This window comes from Tachypleus tridentatus, chromosome 9 (genome assembly GCF_004210375.1).
Source record: "Tachypleus tridentatus isolate NWPU-2018 chromosome 9, ASM421037v1, whole genome shotgun sequence".
In the NCBI taxonomy this organism is placed as follows: Eukaryota; Metazoa; Arthropoda; class Merostomata; order Xiphosura; family Limulidae; genus Tachypleus; species Tachypleus tridentatus.
In genome coordinates, this window is record NC_134833.1 from 128,166,520 (window position 1) to 128,181,463 (window position 14,944).

Sequence of the window (14,944 nt, forward strand, 5' to 3'; positions counted from 1 at the left end):
GCCATGTTGGTATTCGCGGGAATGAGCTTGCTGACACTGTAGCTAAATCTATCTGCCCTGGCACTATCACCGCTGTTCCTGTTCCATATGTGGACTATGGACCTGTATTCGTGGCTTGGCTCCGTACCAGCTGGCAGTCGACTTGGAGTGAGCAACGCGAAGACAAGCTTTTCCAAATAAAATCCTATATTGGACTTTGGCTGTCTTGCTTCTGTAAGGATCGGAAAGAGGGAGTTGTTCTAACTAGACTACGAATTGGTCACAGTTTTTTAACTCATCGTTTTCTTTTATGTGGAACTGATGCACCAATGTGTAGTCTGTGTTACACTCAGGTCATAATAAACCACATTTTACTTTTTTGCCATCATTACAACTCTTAATGACGACACCATTTGAAACATGTTTTGTTCCAAGGTTTGTCCATAACGTTAGACAGTGTTATTGGTGATGGTGACACTGTCCACCATGGAAATGGTCTCAGTTTTTTAAAGGCCATTAATATTTTTAATGCCATTTAAGTTTTTTTACTTTATACATGAGATATTTTTAATGGGATTTCCCCTTAAGAACCACAGCCCATCTAGTTCGATTTTAAATTGGAAAATGGCCGTAACATCAAATAACTTGAAACAAGCACTGTAAAGACCAGGTGACCAACGCTGCTGTTTGAACAACCCGTTAGTCACCTTGGCGAATTATTATTAAAATTTTGCTACAAGTCTTTTAAAACTTTTATTACTTTACTTTTTGAAAATGGCCATAACGTCGAATAACTCAGTACCAGGACTAGGAAGGCCAACTCCAGGTGACTGACAGTGGTTTTTGTACTCACCTGTTAGCCTTCCTAGCGAGTTATGATAATTACAATTATGCTACAGAAAGTCCTTTACAACTTGTATTACTGTAGTTTTCTCTTAACGTTGCAGACTAGATGTAAACGTTGGTTTTATGCTATTTATGTTGTTTTTTTTTAAGCTTTGTTTTGTTTTACCTTAATTTCATTTTATGAATTTTACTAAATTTACTGTAATTTTAACTTTTAACTGGATGTTTGGCGCAGATAGCATAGCTGCTTTGTGCCATAAAACATTAAATCAACCAACCAACCAGTAACGTCAGAATGACTAAGACTTGATGCAGAAATCTACACAGTGTTAGTGTTTGGATCTAGGATTAACCTAAATCTCCAAGGCGGTGGATCACCCTCAAGAGTTATAATTGGGATTCAGCCGAAAGTGTCGATAACAACAAGCTTTTATCTGACTGATGAATGAATGCATTTTAAGCACTTTTTGATGACTTTCTGTACTCCTAGCTAGACTGGTATTAATATTAATTATTGGGTCAATTTGTACTTGTGATAGAAGTTTTGATCAAAATTTAGTAATGTTATAAACGAAGGTGAAGCGACAGAGTTGATCACTTTTATTAGAGCCAAAATCTTCCCTTTACTTCTGAGCGTAAGAAGTCATTTGTAAATGAGAATTAAGCATATTTTGCGAAAATGTCAATTTAAACGAGCAGTTGGAAAATCGCACCGAGAATAACTTATACTCTTCATAGGATTTGTTTTCACACCAATCTGAAACTAAAATAAAATGTTTCATACTGCATAATGAAGCCTTACAGTTTGCGTTGTATGGCGCGTTAGAAGCCCACCATAGTTGAATACAACTTTAGTTTATTTAAAATAAAAAAAAAGATTAAATTAAAATGTATCACAACGTGTCCTTGTTTCATGAAAATCGAAATAATATAAAGCTCGCGCTTAGTTAAGTATTTATAATTTAAAATATCACCATTGTATGTCATATTAGTATAAACTCTTATATGTTGATCATCAAGCTGACTTTTAATCCATATCGCAGGTTAACTGTTCCTTTTTACCCATGCCGCGAACCAGATTCAAATTGACTCTTGTTGAAAGAATGTCGCCTAGATGGCCGATAGACTAAAATTCGAGGTTTGATCCCTGCGCTTGGAACTCCAGTTTTGCGCTTGACAACAAACGCCAATTCAAAATCTGTAGCACATTGTAACATGCAAGCATCAAATGTACCGTTATTACTTAATACACATATAGGTGCTTCAGTTCTCTTGTCGAATGCTCTTACTATCAAGTAACAGTCTAAATTATACATGGAATTATTTTCGTTGGTTCCTCAGTTGAACAGTATTTCTTCTATGTGGCATGCCCATTTGTAACTTATATGTATAGATATATAAACAGTGAAAATAAATACGTTGTAATGAAGTTAAATAAACAAAATCACAAAAACACCAAATTCAAACCTCTGACTAAGTATATTAGTTTGTTACAACTTAAAAACACAAGCCGAAACAAGAATAAATTAAACAAAAAACGCTGCACCAATTGAAAAGATCCCAGGATACAAGCTATAATGTAAGATTATAAAATGTACCCTATGATTTGGAGGTGACTAATAAAGTAGGACCCACACTGCGGTGGGGATACACTGTCTGTCGGGCTCAACCTCCAATAATCTCACATAAGAAATAAAAGCGAAGCAATAGATATAGAAATGGAAATTAGGAGAGCGAGATGTGGATGAATAATCCCACAACGTCCTACATCTGTATTACTGCCTGCAGACAGCTGTGGAAAGGTAACTGCTCTCCAAAGTAAAGAAGAAAAAATTAATTGAAGTAAAAAATAATTAAACGTATATAAGGAAATAAGGTACTACCATTTTATAATCCCACATTATAGCTTGTGCCCTGGGATCTTTTCAATTAGTGTAGTGTTTTTTGTATAATTTATTCTTGTTTCGCCTTGTTTTTAAATTATAACAAACTGACAGATAGATAAATGTATATTTGTGTAATATAGACCTATTTAAATAATAAATTTAAAGAAATTGTTTCTTCTCTCATGTTTACATAATGCATGCAATACAAAGTTAGCTTTTAACCTTGAATAGTAAAATAAGTGTGTACATTTTATATCGAGAGACATGTTTGTGAAGTTGATTGAAGTGATGACATAAAAATGTTGCCATATTTCTAAAAGATCAAAAATGTAAAAACTATTGTTTATTATGTAAAGTTATTTTCAGTCTTGCACGTTTTAAAGTAAAATATAAATCCTCTTCAAGGTATCGTATTCTAATTATCTCTTTGATTAAATTATTTATTCTTAACTTATTCTCCTTCCCATATATATTCCGAGTTTCCTTTCAATACTGTATTCTCTTGGCTAACGAACAAGGGAGCAGCCCAAACCCTTCTTTCATGGAAACAAACATAGTTTTGCTGAGGTTAATTTGTCCTTTCCTTTACGAAGCGTCTTATGTTTAAGTTACCAACTCAGAGCAGCCAGTTAGTGAACAGTGTGTCACTTATCAAAGATTAACTTGCAGGATCTCGAAGAATAAACAAGTGAATTAGAGGTTGTCCGGAGAGAGACTGGGGAACCAAAAACTGATTATCTTCCTATTTGTGCTGTAGGTTGAACGAGAAATTGCCATCATGAAGCTGATTGAACATCCTCATGTACTAGGGCTATACGACGTGTACGAAAATAAAAAATACTTGTAAGTATATGAACAGTGGGCTGGTTGTAACAGCAGTTGATATAAAAATTGTTTTGTGTGTATATATACACACACATTAGGTTTGTAATTTATCATAATGATAAGTGCAGTAAAAGAAAAATTACGTTTAAAACCTGTTTGTTTTTTTTATTTAAAAATGACTAACCATACGCACGTTGACACTTTGCTTCAACAGTGTAGTTCAGAAATAGAATTTTAAATATATATATATATTGTTAAAAGCTTATATATATGTATAAGGCTCAAGGTTTGTAATTAGTTATAACAATACCATAGTTACGACGATAAGTATGGGTTTTCGGATCGATATATGTTGAAGATTTTCGGTTAACGTTTTCTTGAGGTTTTCTATATGTACAGTACACTAACAAATATAATTCATAAAACAGCCATCTTTTACGATACCAGTATCCTGCATTAAGGCTACTGAACAGAAACAGTTTATGTGGTTTCTGTCATTATAAATCACAAGCAAAAGTAACCAACCCGAGTGAAGGGAAAAGGCTAAGTTAATCTTTCAATTTCAATTATTTCTCGGACTTTAAAAAGGCTAATTGTGTTGCACTGTTGGCTCTTAGCTACTTATACCGTCCACCGCAAAAATAAATGTGAACATTTCAGTCACGCTAAGAGCAGTTCAATAATAACATAGGATATATCTCCATTTCTATTTTTTAAGTCTCGTAACATTTTGAAACGTGAATAATATTGTACTTAGTTCCTAACAATTTAATCCAGAATATCCTGCTTACGAAATAACTTTTAGAATCAACATTATTTTTGTCTGTTCTTCCGTTATTTTAAAAGCGAGCATTGAGTTGTTTTTCAAACAGGAAACAGAGAAATACCACGGTTCGCAGTATATTTATAAAGTTGTTGTTTCTAAATACTTAACTTTTAAAACGTGGTCTAACAACACTCGCGTTTTACTCTATATAGTTTTGCTCGGATCTCAGATAAACAGATTCTGTTTATACGTAAAACTGTCTCTCATGATAAAAATTATATCAAGGATGAATTTACTGTTGAAAATAAATGCAGTTGTCTTAAGTATTATATAACCGTATTAAATCGTCACTACACAAAAATGTTTTTTTGAGCACGTGGTGATAGTCTTAAACTGGCACGTGGTGATAGTCTTAAACTGTAAAAAAAAAAAAGCATAACATTCCAAATTTAATGAAGAGTTTAATCAAAAATCGGCCTTCTATTTCGAAGTTTTTCTGAAAACAATGTTTCTGTTTTCGTTTTAGGCCCGCCATGGCCACGTGGAAGAGGTACTCGACTCATAATCCGAGGGTCGCGGGTTCGAATACTCGTCACACCAATCATGCTCATCTTGAACCCGCGACCCTCGGATTACGAGGCGAGTACCTTTACCACCTGATCATGCCGTGCCTTCTTTTGAATATATTCTATGTATTAAGATTCCACATGTAAATTTATTCCTTTTGAATGTATTCCAGTGTATAAAGACTCCACATGTAAATTTATTACTGATAACATAGAACAGTATTAACTTTCTGGAAAGTGAGGTTTAAATTTTTCTCAGTGTATTCTCTGTGTAGCTTATTAAGGAATAATATATAAATGGCTTGTAGTATAACCTTCTTCAGTTCATCTTACTTCGTTGTCATGGTGACACCCAATACCTGCTAGGTGTGTAATATCGACAGAAAACACCAAAATGAAACATGATAATTTGTAAGTGAATAATAACTGATGTTGTTTTAAGATTGACTTTAGTCTGAAAAACGACTGCTGAAATTTTATGAACTTTACTTCCCTCAGATACCTTATCCTTGAGCATGTATCCGGAGGGGAACTATTTGATTACCTTGTGAAAAAGGGACGGCTAACTCCAAAAGAGGCGCGGAGGTTTTTTCGACAGATTATTTCCGCCCTAGATTTCTGTCACAGTCATTGCATATGGTAAAAAAAATAATTAGTGTTTTTATTGTTCATATACATAATAAAATATATATTTCATTAATATAACATTAAATATTCAATTCATATCTAGGACTGATTTTATTTCTTGAAAAACGAAATACGGCAAGGGTATTATTAATCAATATCAACCAAACACATACATGGAACGGCAGAATTTGTAAAGATAACATACCATTGTTTTTTAAATAGAATGATTTTTCATCAAATTAAACTTTACATCGGGCGGGATTCTGGCTTAGCTCAGAGTCCTATCAAGTTCCGGATTTAAAACTAATTACGTGGAACTTTTCTAGACATTGTGATCCTTTTCAAAGTCAGATTTATCTTACCTTTTACTCATCATGTTTCAGACTGTTGTATGACTATAGCTGTGCATTTATAAAGCTCGAACAGTCATCTGACACATCACCGGATCAATCATTTCATAGGAATATAAATCGAATGATCTTTTAATATGTGTTTATTGGTGTAGGGGTAGTGATAAAATGGTCGGCCAGTGTATAGTTATATCACATAGAAGACAGTAAAATATCGTGCAAGTGTATTTGTGGCAAAATTGTGGTTAAGATGTGTGTAGCTGAAATGGATGTGCTTTTTGTCGTAGTATCCTTAAATACGACATGTATATGTACTACGCCAGTCAGCAGTACACGCCACCACGAGAAGTTTATCCAAATATGTTAATCTAGTAACTGAGTTGAGCGTGTCGTTTATAACGTACCTACTGCTGAATGTGAAAATTCTTCGATCCACGGTTCGATACGTCACCATTAAGACACACCTGGTCCACTTATTGTATTAAAGCTGTTAAACTACTATTAAAGTACTGTGTAGTACTGTTAGAGGAAGAATATTGTAGAATGTTTTAACCGTTATTACGTAAGGGTAATTTGTTATTCGAGAAAATCATGGTGATATTCTATAGAAACCAACTGGCGGTTATAGTGAATAATTCACAGCATTTATATCATATCCAACACACGTATTTAACTTTATATAGGTAAAACACTTCAAGTTACTTGTAAATAACAACTTGTTACTTTTTTTATATCGTATTTTGTATGTATGCTTTCAGTCATCGTGATCTAAAACCTGAGAATCTACTCCTGGATGAGAAAAATAATATTCGTATTGCAGACTTTGGTATGGCGTCTTTACAAGTTGAAGGATCGATGTTAGAGACATCTTGTGGTTCACCTCACTACGCATGCCCAGAAGTAATCCGAGTAAGTCTGTGATGTCACTTGATAGTGCGTGTTTAAAAGAATCGAGGAATTGTTTTTATATTTATATAAGTACGGGTAGACTTTATACAGATAAATTTGTGCTTCAGTCTAGCTGCGCATGCTCAGAAATAACATAGGAATGATTGGCTTATAACTGCAAACGCTTTTTATCAACAAAGGTGGCGAACTGATGAACTAATTCAATGTATTTTCACTTGTTTTGGATAAACGATATATATTATTGCATGATTCCTCGTAATTTTAACTTCATTAAAATTTCATTAGTCATTGCCTCAGATCCCAATTGATTTATGTTGAGATATGTTATTACTATGGAATCTAGGCCTAATCAATATTGGTTTACAATTTACCATTGAGCTTGTTGGTGTGTCGGAATTGAACACGAACAAGGAACTAAACTTCACGTTATTACACGTGTAAAAAGGATCAGGCTTAAATTTAAACCTTGGAAATAATCGACGCATCATTAAAACTACTTGAAAAGCTCTCTTCACTTCTCATCCAGACTGAGTTCTGTATTATTACCCTTTCACACCACTACTCAAGTTTGATGTCAACACGTTTTTTTATAACAATCGTTCTACTATTTACAGTACTGTCCACGTGGAGGTGAACTTCTAGTTTATTCACAATAATAGTTCTATTATTAAAGTAATAAATTTAGTGAAAATTAGGAGTATGTGTGTTTTCTTATGGCAAAGACACATCGGGCTGTCTGCTGTGTCGACCGAGGTGAATCAAACCCCTGATTATAGCATCCGAAGATTTATTGCTGTGCCACCAGGGAAAAAATTAGAAATAAACAAGACAATAATATTTTTCGTATAGTGCATAAAGTATTTTGTACAATATGTTCTGAATTTTTCTATTTCAGTTCAGTTTTCTTTCCATGAAGGCTTTCAGATAGATTCAAACAGTTTTAGTCTACAGTTAATATTGAAGATGAAGTGTCAAAATGGTGTATCCTAATACATATTTAAACAGTATTGGTTCTACGATAGATCTACTTATAAGGAAAAAAACAGTGAGCAGTATGAGTTAGATTGCATTTGATAATTTGTAGAGAAATAAAAGTCGATGTATCATATAGATAAATAACTCGATTTTTTTATCTGTGTCTTTTAATTTGTTTTATTTTCATATAACACAAATTATATTAAAGTAGTGCCCTTGAAGGTACGCACTTTGATAAACAATTGTCTCTTTTATTTATACATTTAATGACAGGACGTAGTATAAAAACAAGCAAACAGAGCAGAAAATTTATTGAAGTGTGTTCCAGTCCTTGTTTCAATGACTGGCCTGGCATGGCCAGTGTGAAAACTAAAATTTTCTTATGTCTCTCTCCAAGTGGCCTGGCATGACCAAGCGTGTTAAGGCGTGCGACTCGTAATCCGAGGGTCGCGGGTTCGCGCCCGCGTCGCGCCAAACAAGTTCGCCCTCCCAGCCGTGGGGGCGTTATAATGTTACGGTCAATCCCACTATTCGTTGGTAAAAGAGTAGCCCAAGAGTTGGCGGTGGTTGGTGATGACTAGCTGCCTTCCCTCTAGTCTTACACTGCTAAATTAGGGACGGCTAGCACAGATAGCCCTCGAGTAGCTTTGTGCTAAATTCAAAAATAATATAATTGTTTCAATGTATACTTCCGGTGCGTCATTATTATAAATCAAATCAATTTATTTTGCGTCTAAAAAGAATGTATTTATTATTTCTGTTACTTCTGGAATTATTTGCATGCATATTACTTACAAATGTGCTCCTTCGTAAATATAATACCCCATCACCCTTATATGTTCCCTGCAAAACGACAGTGTTTAGCTTCTTTTCATCTTAAGTTGCCTAATTTTTACGATACCATAATATTTTCAATCTGAACTATAGTGTGAAAATATGGCCACCTGACTCGCATGTGACTTTGTTTCTTATTAACTCTTACCGACCAATATCCCCTTAACACTTTCATATCGATTAGATTACTGACTTGTAGCAACCGGCTAATATTCCAATAATTTTCAGTGGTTAATTATTAGTTAGTTATCACCATTAGATTCCATCTGGGAACATAGGGCCGCAATCGCTTGCGGATTCTTCAACAGGTATTTAAGGTTGTTAGCCCACTGCACCGAGCCGTCCCTAATTTAGTAGTGTAAAACTAGAGGGAAGGCAGCTAGTTATCACCACCCATCGCCAACTCTTGGGCTATTCTTTTACCAATGAATAGTGGGATTGACCGTATCATTAGAACGCCCCTACGGCTGGGAGGGCGAGCATGTTTGGCGCGACGCGGGCGCGAACCTCGGTTTACGAGTCGCACGCCTTATGCGCTTGGCCATGCCAGGCCGTGATTAATTATTACAGTTGTGAAATTTATTGGCTTATCTGTAATATTTGCAAGGGTTATCGGTCGTAACTTTATGCCATATAAAGTATGATTACTCACGTAAGCAATCTAAAGTGCAGTATTGTAATACAAAAAATTGCAATATTAATATTCGCATTGGGAGGATGGTATATAGTTTTGTACGAACAAGACAGTTCATAAATTAATTATCATACTCGTATAAAACAATACAAATGTAACGTACACTATTTGACAACCTATGTAATTCTTAAGAAAATAGAAACAAAAATTAAACATAATTTTGCATAACAGAATGTATTGGTATGTAGATGTATATTGTTACTTCGTGGTGGTTTTTGAGAGCAAGAAAACTGAATTGTTTACGTTAAAAATAACATAGTTAACAATTTCAATGAATTCAAAGGTTGTAAATTATCATCAGTGCTTTCTTTAGCGCTATTAATCTGTGAAAGTTTAGTTTCTTCTGTGTGAGCGATTAATTACTCAGCATTTTACAGCTATTGTCAATTGTTAAACTTTTGGATCAAGGAAACAAAAGATACTTTGAAAGAAATATTATGTTTATATTCCAACCGTGCAGTGAAGAAAGACAAGCATTCGTTTATATTCTTACACGCAAAACTTGAATTATCATAGTTTTTCCAGTATAGAATGCATCTTTTAACGAAACGGACTCTGTATAGCATGAAAAATAAAACAAGCCTACGTCACCTTTCAGTTCTCATGTTACAAAATAAACGGAAATATTCAGGAAGAAAGATTCTATTTTACTGTCAGACTTCTTCAGATTGTTTTACATACATTTATATGTAGTGATTCAAAATTTAAATGTCATTTAGCATCTTATTCAAATAAATATCTTTAGCACGTAAACTTCATGCATGAGTTGTTGTTTTTTAATATTTATCAACATAGTTATTGAATTTTTTTACATTTCGCGCAAAGATACACGAGGGCTATCTGCGCTAGCCGTCCCTAATTTAGGAGTGTAGGACTAGAGGAAAGGCAGCTAGTCATCACCACCTACCTTTAACTCTTGGGCTACTCTTTTACCAATGAATAATGGAATTGATCGTTACATTATAACGCCCACTCGACTGAAAAGGCGAGCTTGTTTAGTGTGACGGGGATTCGAACCCGCAACCCTCAGATTACGACTCGAGTGACTTAACCACCTGGCCATGTCAGACCAACGTAGTTGTTGAACTAAGTGAAATCTTAGTGTAAAATCGTAGTAAGATAGAATATTTTCTTCATCTAGTATGCTTTAAAAAATAAAATTTTGATGATTTAGGAGAGAGGGAAGTGCTACTATATGCATGCAAGATTTCGTGTAAAATAATAACGTCTGACTTGGTAACTTAATTGTGGATGATTATTAGAACCCTTTCACGAGATACAGGTAAACATATTTTAACATAATATGCTAGTAAAGAGGGTTAGCTCTTTTCACGTACTTAGGACACTTCAATTGTCTCAACTGTTAACTTCTTTACAGTGATTAATGTAATGTAACTTGGTCATGGAGTATACAATCTCAATTACAGTAATTTGTTATATTTTGATTTAAACGTTGTTTTGTAACACGAGTATTCTGTTAGAAAAATAATTACACTTTGTTTTTATTGTAACGGCTTGATGAGGTCGAGTTTCTGAACTGACCAATTATACTTTTCCCTGTGTTTTTCACGCCCTTGGTTCATAAGTTCACAGTAACGTTGGAGAAGTTTGCACAGAGTATTTTTTGAGCTTCAAAAGTGATAGACGTTCAAACAACCTGTAGTACACGTGTGTTGACTGAACGCATGTCACACTAACACATATCATCGCCTACGAGACGTTCACACAAATGTGACTTTTCACTCTACAGCCGCCCACGTGTGCGCGTGCTGCTGAGCTAAAAATCGCCTGAAGATAAATATCGAGCGTCGTTACGTTTTTGTAATGGAGGCTTCTCCAGATGAAACTGTAGTGTTACAGTCAAATTACTGCAGGAAAGGAGTGTGTTAGGACCTAGCGGATTTGGATAGATGACTAGGTTACATTCTTTAATACATACATTGTAGCTATCAAGTGATGTTTACATATAAGCTAGAAGTTTATTTCACAGTCATTCCATTACACATTTTCTTATGATTTCATATTCATATATTAGAAGTGTCGTTTCCAGTTTATCTTATATCGATTCAGCTGTATGATACCGAACACTTGTGTTTAATCTAGCAGGATCAATATTTTCAAAATGGGGGGAGTCGTTCAAACTATGCCATTGTTAGCTTCCTGTAACTTTCCGCGTTGTTTTAAGCTGTAAAATGAAAATCACTAGTAAATCGTGTACAGGAAGTAATGATACGTATTCTTATGGTGGAAGTCTAGCTGATCAAGGGTTTTACTTTTCTAGGGTGAAAAATACGACGGAAGACGAGCAGATGTTTGGAGCTGTGGAGTGATACTGTATGCTTTACTTGTGGTGAGTAGTCAATGTTAAACCGTTAAAAGTATGTTAATTAATTAGTTGTTGATTTTTCCCAATTACAAAATTTATTTTTTTGTTTTAGAGAGACGGAATTAAAGCTTTATTCGATTCAGTTACTCGGGTGTATTTTTAGACTCTCATATGCATATGGTTTTGTTGTAGCTGGTGTCTTTCTGCCCAGACACTACTGATCCTATATACAGGATTGGAAATAATTATGGAGACAGGGAAGTAAAAGGGTGTAAAAGGCAAACAATATAGGAATCCACCTTTTACTCTGTAAGTACGTACTGCACCAGATAAAACAGTCTCATGTTTATTATGATTAATATTGTTATTGGTTGGATGGCAACCATTCAAAAAGTATTATACCATTATTGAACATATAACATTATAGGCAGCAATACTATGCCTAGTAATAGTATTGTGATGCAGTCATGGCTTCCAGGAATGAAATTTCACATGACAAACGTATAGAAATCAGTTATTTGCTGGTCAAAGATACTCGAAACGAAAAATTCTACGAAGGTTTCATCTGTACAAAACTCTGAAGAAGGTAACTCAGAGAGAAAATAAATATCAGGCAAAATGTATGTTTGGGTCATCAACCTAACTTGGCTAAACGAATATACCCAGCACGATGTCAACAGTATTCCAACTTTTAATTATACGTATAGCAGATGTTGTTGGTTCAAAATGAACCAGTGTCAGTATTCACTTTTTTAACTGTTGGACTAACATGTGATAATTTTTGTTTATTGTATGGTTTGCTCAATATTTATGGAATGCTACCATTTGATAAATGTAAATAAAATATTACGTCGTATTTGTGCAATTTCACGCAAACCTACTACTGTTAAATCGAATAATTGGATTTGACCGCACCTCTTATAACGCATCACGCCCCTACGGTGCGGGGAGTATTACAAAGTTTCTCACGATTTTAAACTAATTCGTCAGCATTTAAATCCAGAGTTGTACCGGCCCAACAAGTTGAACCAACCGGCATTCGCCGTGAATATATGATGTCAAGTTGTTATGACCTTAATCTCATACATAATTTGTTATTATAGATGACCTGTGATCCTCTGTCCATCTGTCAGTTTAGCATAACAAAACTTAACGTACATCATCGGCCTGTACTATTACCAGTTTATCTATTTATAAGCTGGCACGTGTAAGTCCGTTGACAAAGGCGTTTGAGTGTCGCGGAAGAGTGGCTCCAGTGAACTGCCACTGAAAGGTGATCATTCATAGCATTGTAGGTAATATTCTAGAAGCTGGGAACTTTACATGAATGACCTAATTTCATCTTATACGGTTCACACTCTGACAAATATTTTTTTTTTAATTTCTGTTAGTTTTATTTTATACTCTTATGTCACTATACGTTTGTGTGTGTGTGTTTTCTTATAACAAAGCCACATCGGGCATAGACCACTGAGGAGAATCGATCCTCTGATATCAGCGTTGTAAATCTGTTGAATTACCGCTCCATCAGCGAAGGATTTATGTCACTGGACAAGTGTGTTTTCAATGTCGCGTAGGCCCGGCCTGGCCAGGTAGGTTAAAGCGTTCGACTCGTAATCTGAGGGTCGGGAGTTCGAATCCCCGTGGCACCAATATGTTTGTCCTTTCAGCCGAGGGGAGCGTTATAATGTTACAGTCAATCCCACTATTCGTTGGTAAAAGAGTAGCCCAAGAGTTGGCGATGGGTGGTGATGACTAGCTGCCTTCCCTCTAGTCTTACACTGCTAAATTAGGGACGGCTAGCGCAGATAGCCCTTGAGTAGCTTTGCGCGAAATTAAAAAACAAAACAAACAATGTTGCGCAAAGCTTTACGAGGGCTAACTGCGCCAGTTGTCCCTAATTTAGTAAGATAAGACTAGAGGGACATTAGATAAGGTGAAAAGATTTTAATAATTACGAAAAGTAAAGTAGATTTTTCATACAATTCTTTACACCCTTTATATGTAACTGTTAATCTAACATTAATTAATAATCTGATACTTTGGTTAAATATTCTTTATTGAACTGAAATTCCCAGAACACTGAACCAACAGTTTCAAAAGTGGATGTTTACGTTGGACGAACTAAGTCTCGATGTGCACATTGCCGTTGGGTCAACATTGTTTTCAAACCTTAAGCCAATATAACTAGCAACCTTTGGCCGGCAGTGGCTAACCTTTGTCTGCTATCTAGGTTGTAAGCTACCTAATAGTCATTTACATGATATCGAGCCGACATTGGAATATGAAGCTTTACCAGCCCCAGTGATAAACTAATAAACTGATCATCAGCCAACGTTGACCCTTTAATCTGGCACTACTGACAACATAAATCATTGAGGTAGAAAACCGAAATTATTAAAAGGCGGTTAAATATCTCAGGTTATGTTCTTTACAAGAAAGATTGCAGTCGAGAACAGATCTTGTCAGTAACTACATTAGTGTGATCGAGAACACTTAAGATACACAATTGGTCACATTGGGTTGGCTGTTCGACAGCCGCTGACGAGAAAAGGTAATCAAACCAAAATATTGAAATGAACATCAGACCACAAAAAAACGGAGTGAGAACACTTGAAGACTTGCTATTTTTTAACCAATAAATCCAGTGAGTACAGTTGAAGACATGTTTTCTTTAAGTCCAGTGAGTACAGTTGAAGACATGTTTTCTTTACCAGTGAGTCCTGTGAGGACAGTTGAAGACATGCTTTCTTTAGCAATGAGTCCCGTGAGGACAGTTGAAGTGTGTTCTCTTTACCAATGAGTCCTGTGAAGACAATTGAAGACATGCTTTCTTTACCAATGAGTCCTGTGAGGACAGTTGAAGTATGTTCTCTTTACGAATGAGTCCTGTGAGGACAGTTGAAGACATGTTTCCTTTACCAATGAGTCCTGTGAGGACAGTTGAAGACATGCTTTCTTTACCAATGAGTCCTGTGAGGACAGTTGAAGTATGTTCTCTTTACCAATGAATCCTGTGAGGACAGTTGAAGACATGTCCTCTTGTCACTGAGTCCCAGTTCCGCTTGTTCAGCAACAATCAACAACAGTTTGTTCGTCAGAAAAGAAGATAATATTTTTCCTAGTCAATATGTATCGTGAAGTATTATAGTGAGTTCACTACACATTTAGGGCTACATCTCAGTCAACGGTGTCGATGATATACACAGAACTGGTAGCATCCTGAATAGTTACAGTTACAAATTAGATCCTGATACATCATGCCATTCCCTCGGGACGTGACTCACTCGGTGGCGATTGATCAACTAAGATAATTATCTTAAGTATACAGCAAATGTAGTGAAACGTTACATTTGCAGTA

At 35.4% G+C, this 14,944-nt stretch overlaps 1 protein-coding gene across 7 annotated transcripts in view; it reads left to right on the forward strand.

The window, feature by feature from the left end:
- Positions 1–14,944, forward strand: part of LOC143226336 (serine/threonine-protein kinase BRSK2-like) — a 111,866-nt gene that overhangs the window by 56,738 nt on the left and 40,184 nt on the right. For all 7 annotated transcript variants that reach the window (XM_076457166.1, XM_076457169.1, XM_076457172.1 and 4 more), the window contains exons 3-6: positions 3,469–3,554; positions 5,367–5,507; positions 6,604–6,754; positions 11,539–11,607. In XM_076457166.1, the coding sequence (XP_076313281.1) occupies positions 3,469–3,554; positions 5,367–5,507; positions 6,604–6,754; positions 11,539–11,607 (447 nt within the window). The remainder of the gene's footprint in view (positions 1–3,468; positions 3,555–5,366; positions 5,508–6,603; positions 6,755–11,538; positions 11,608–14,944) is intronic.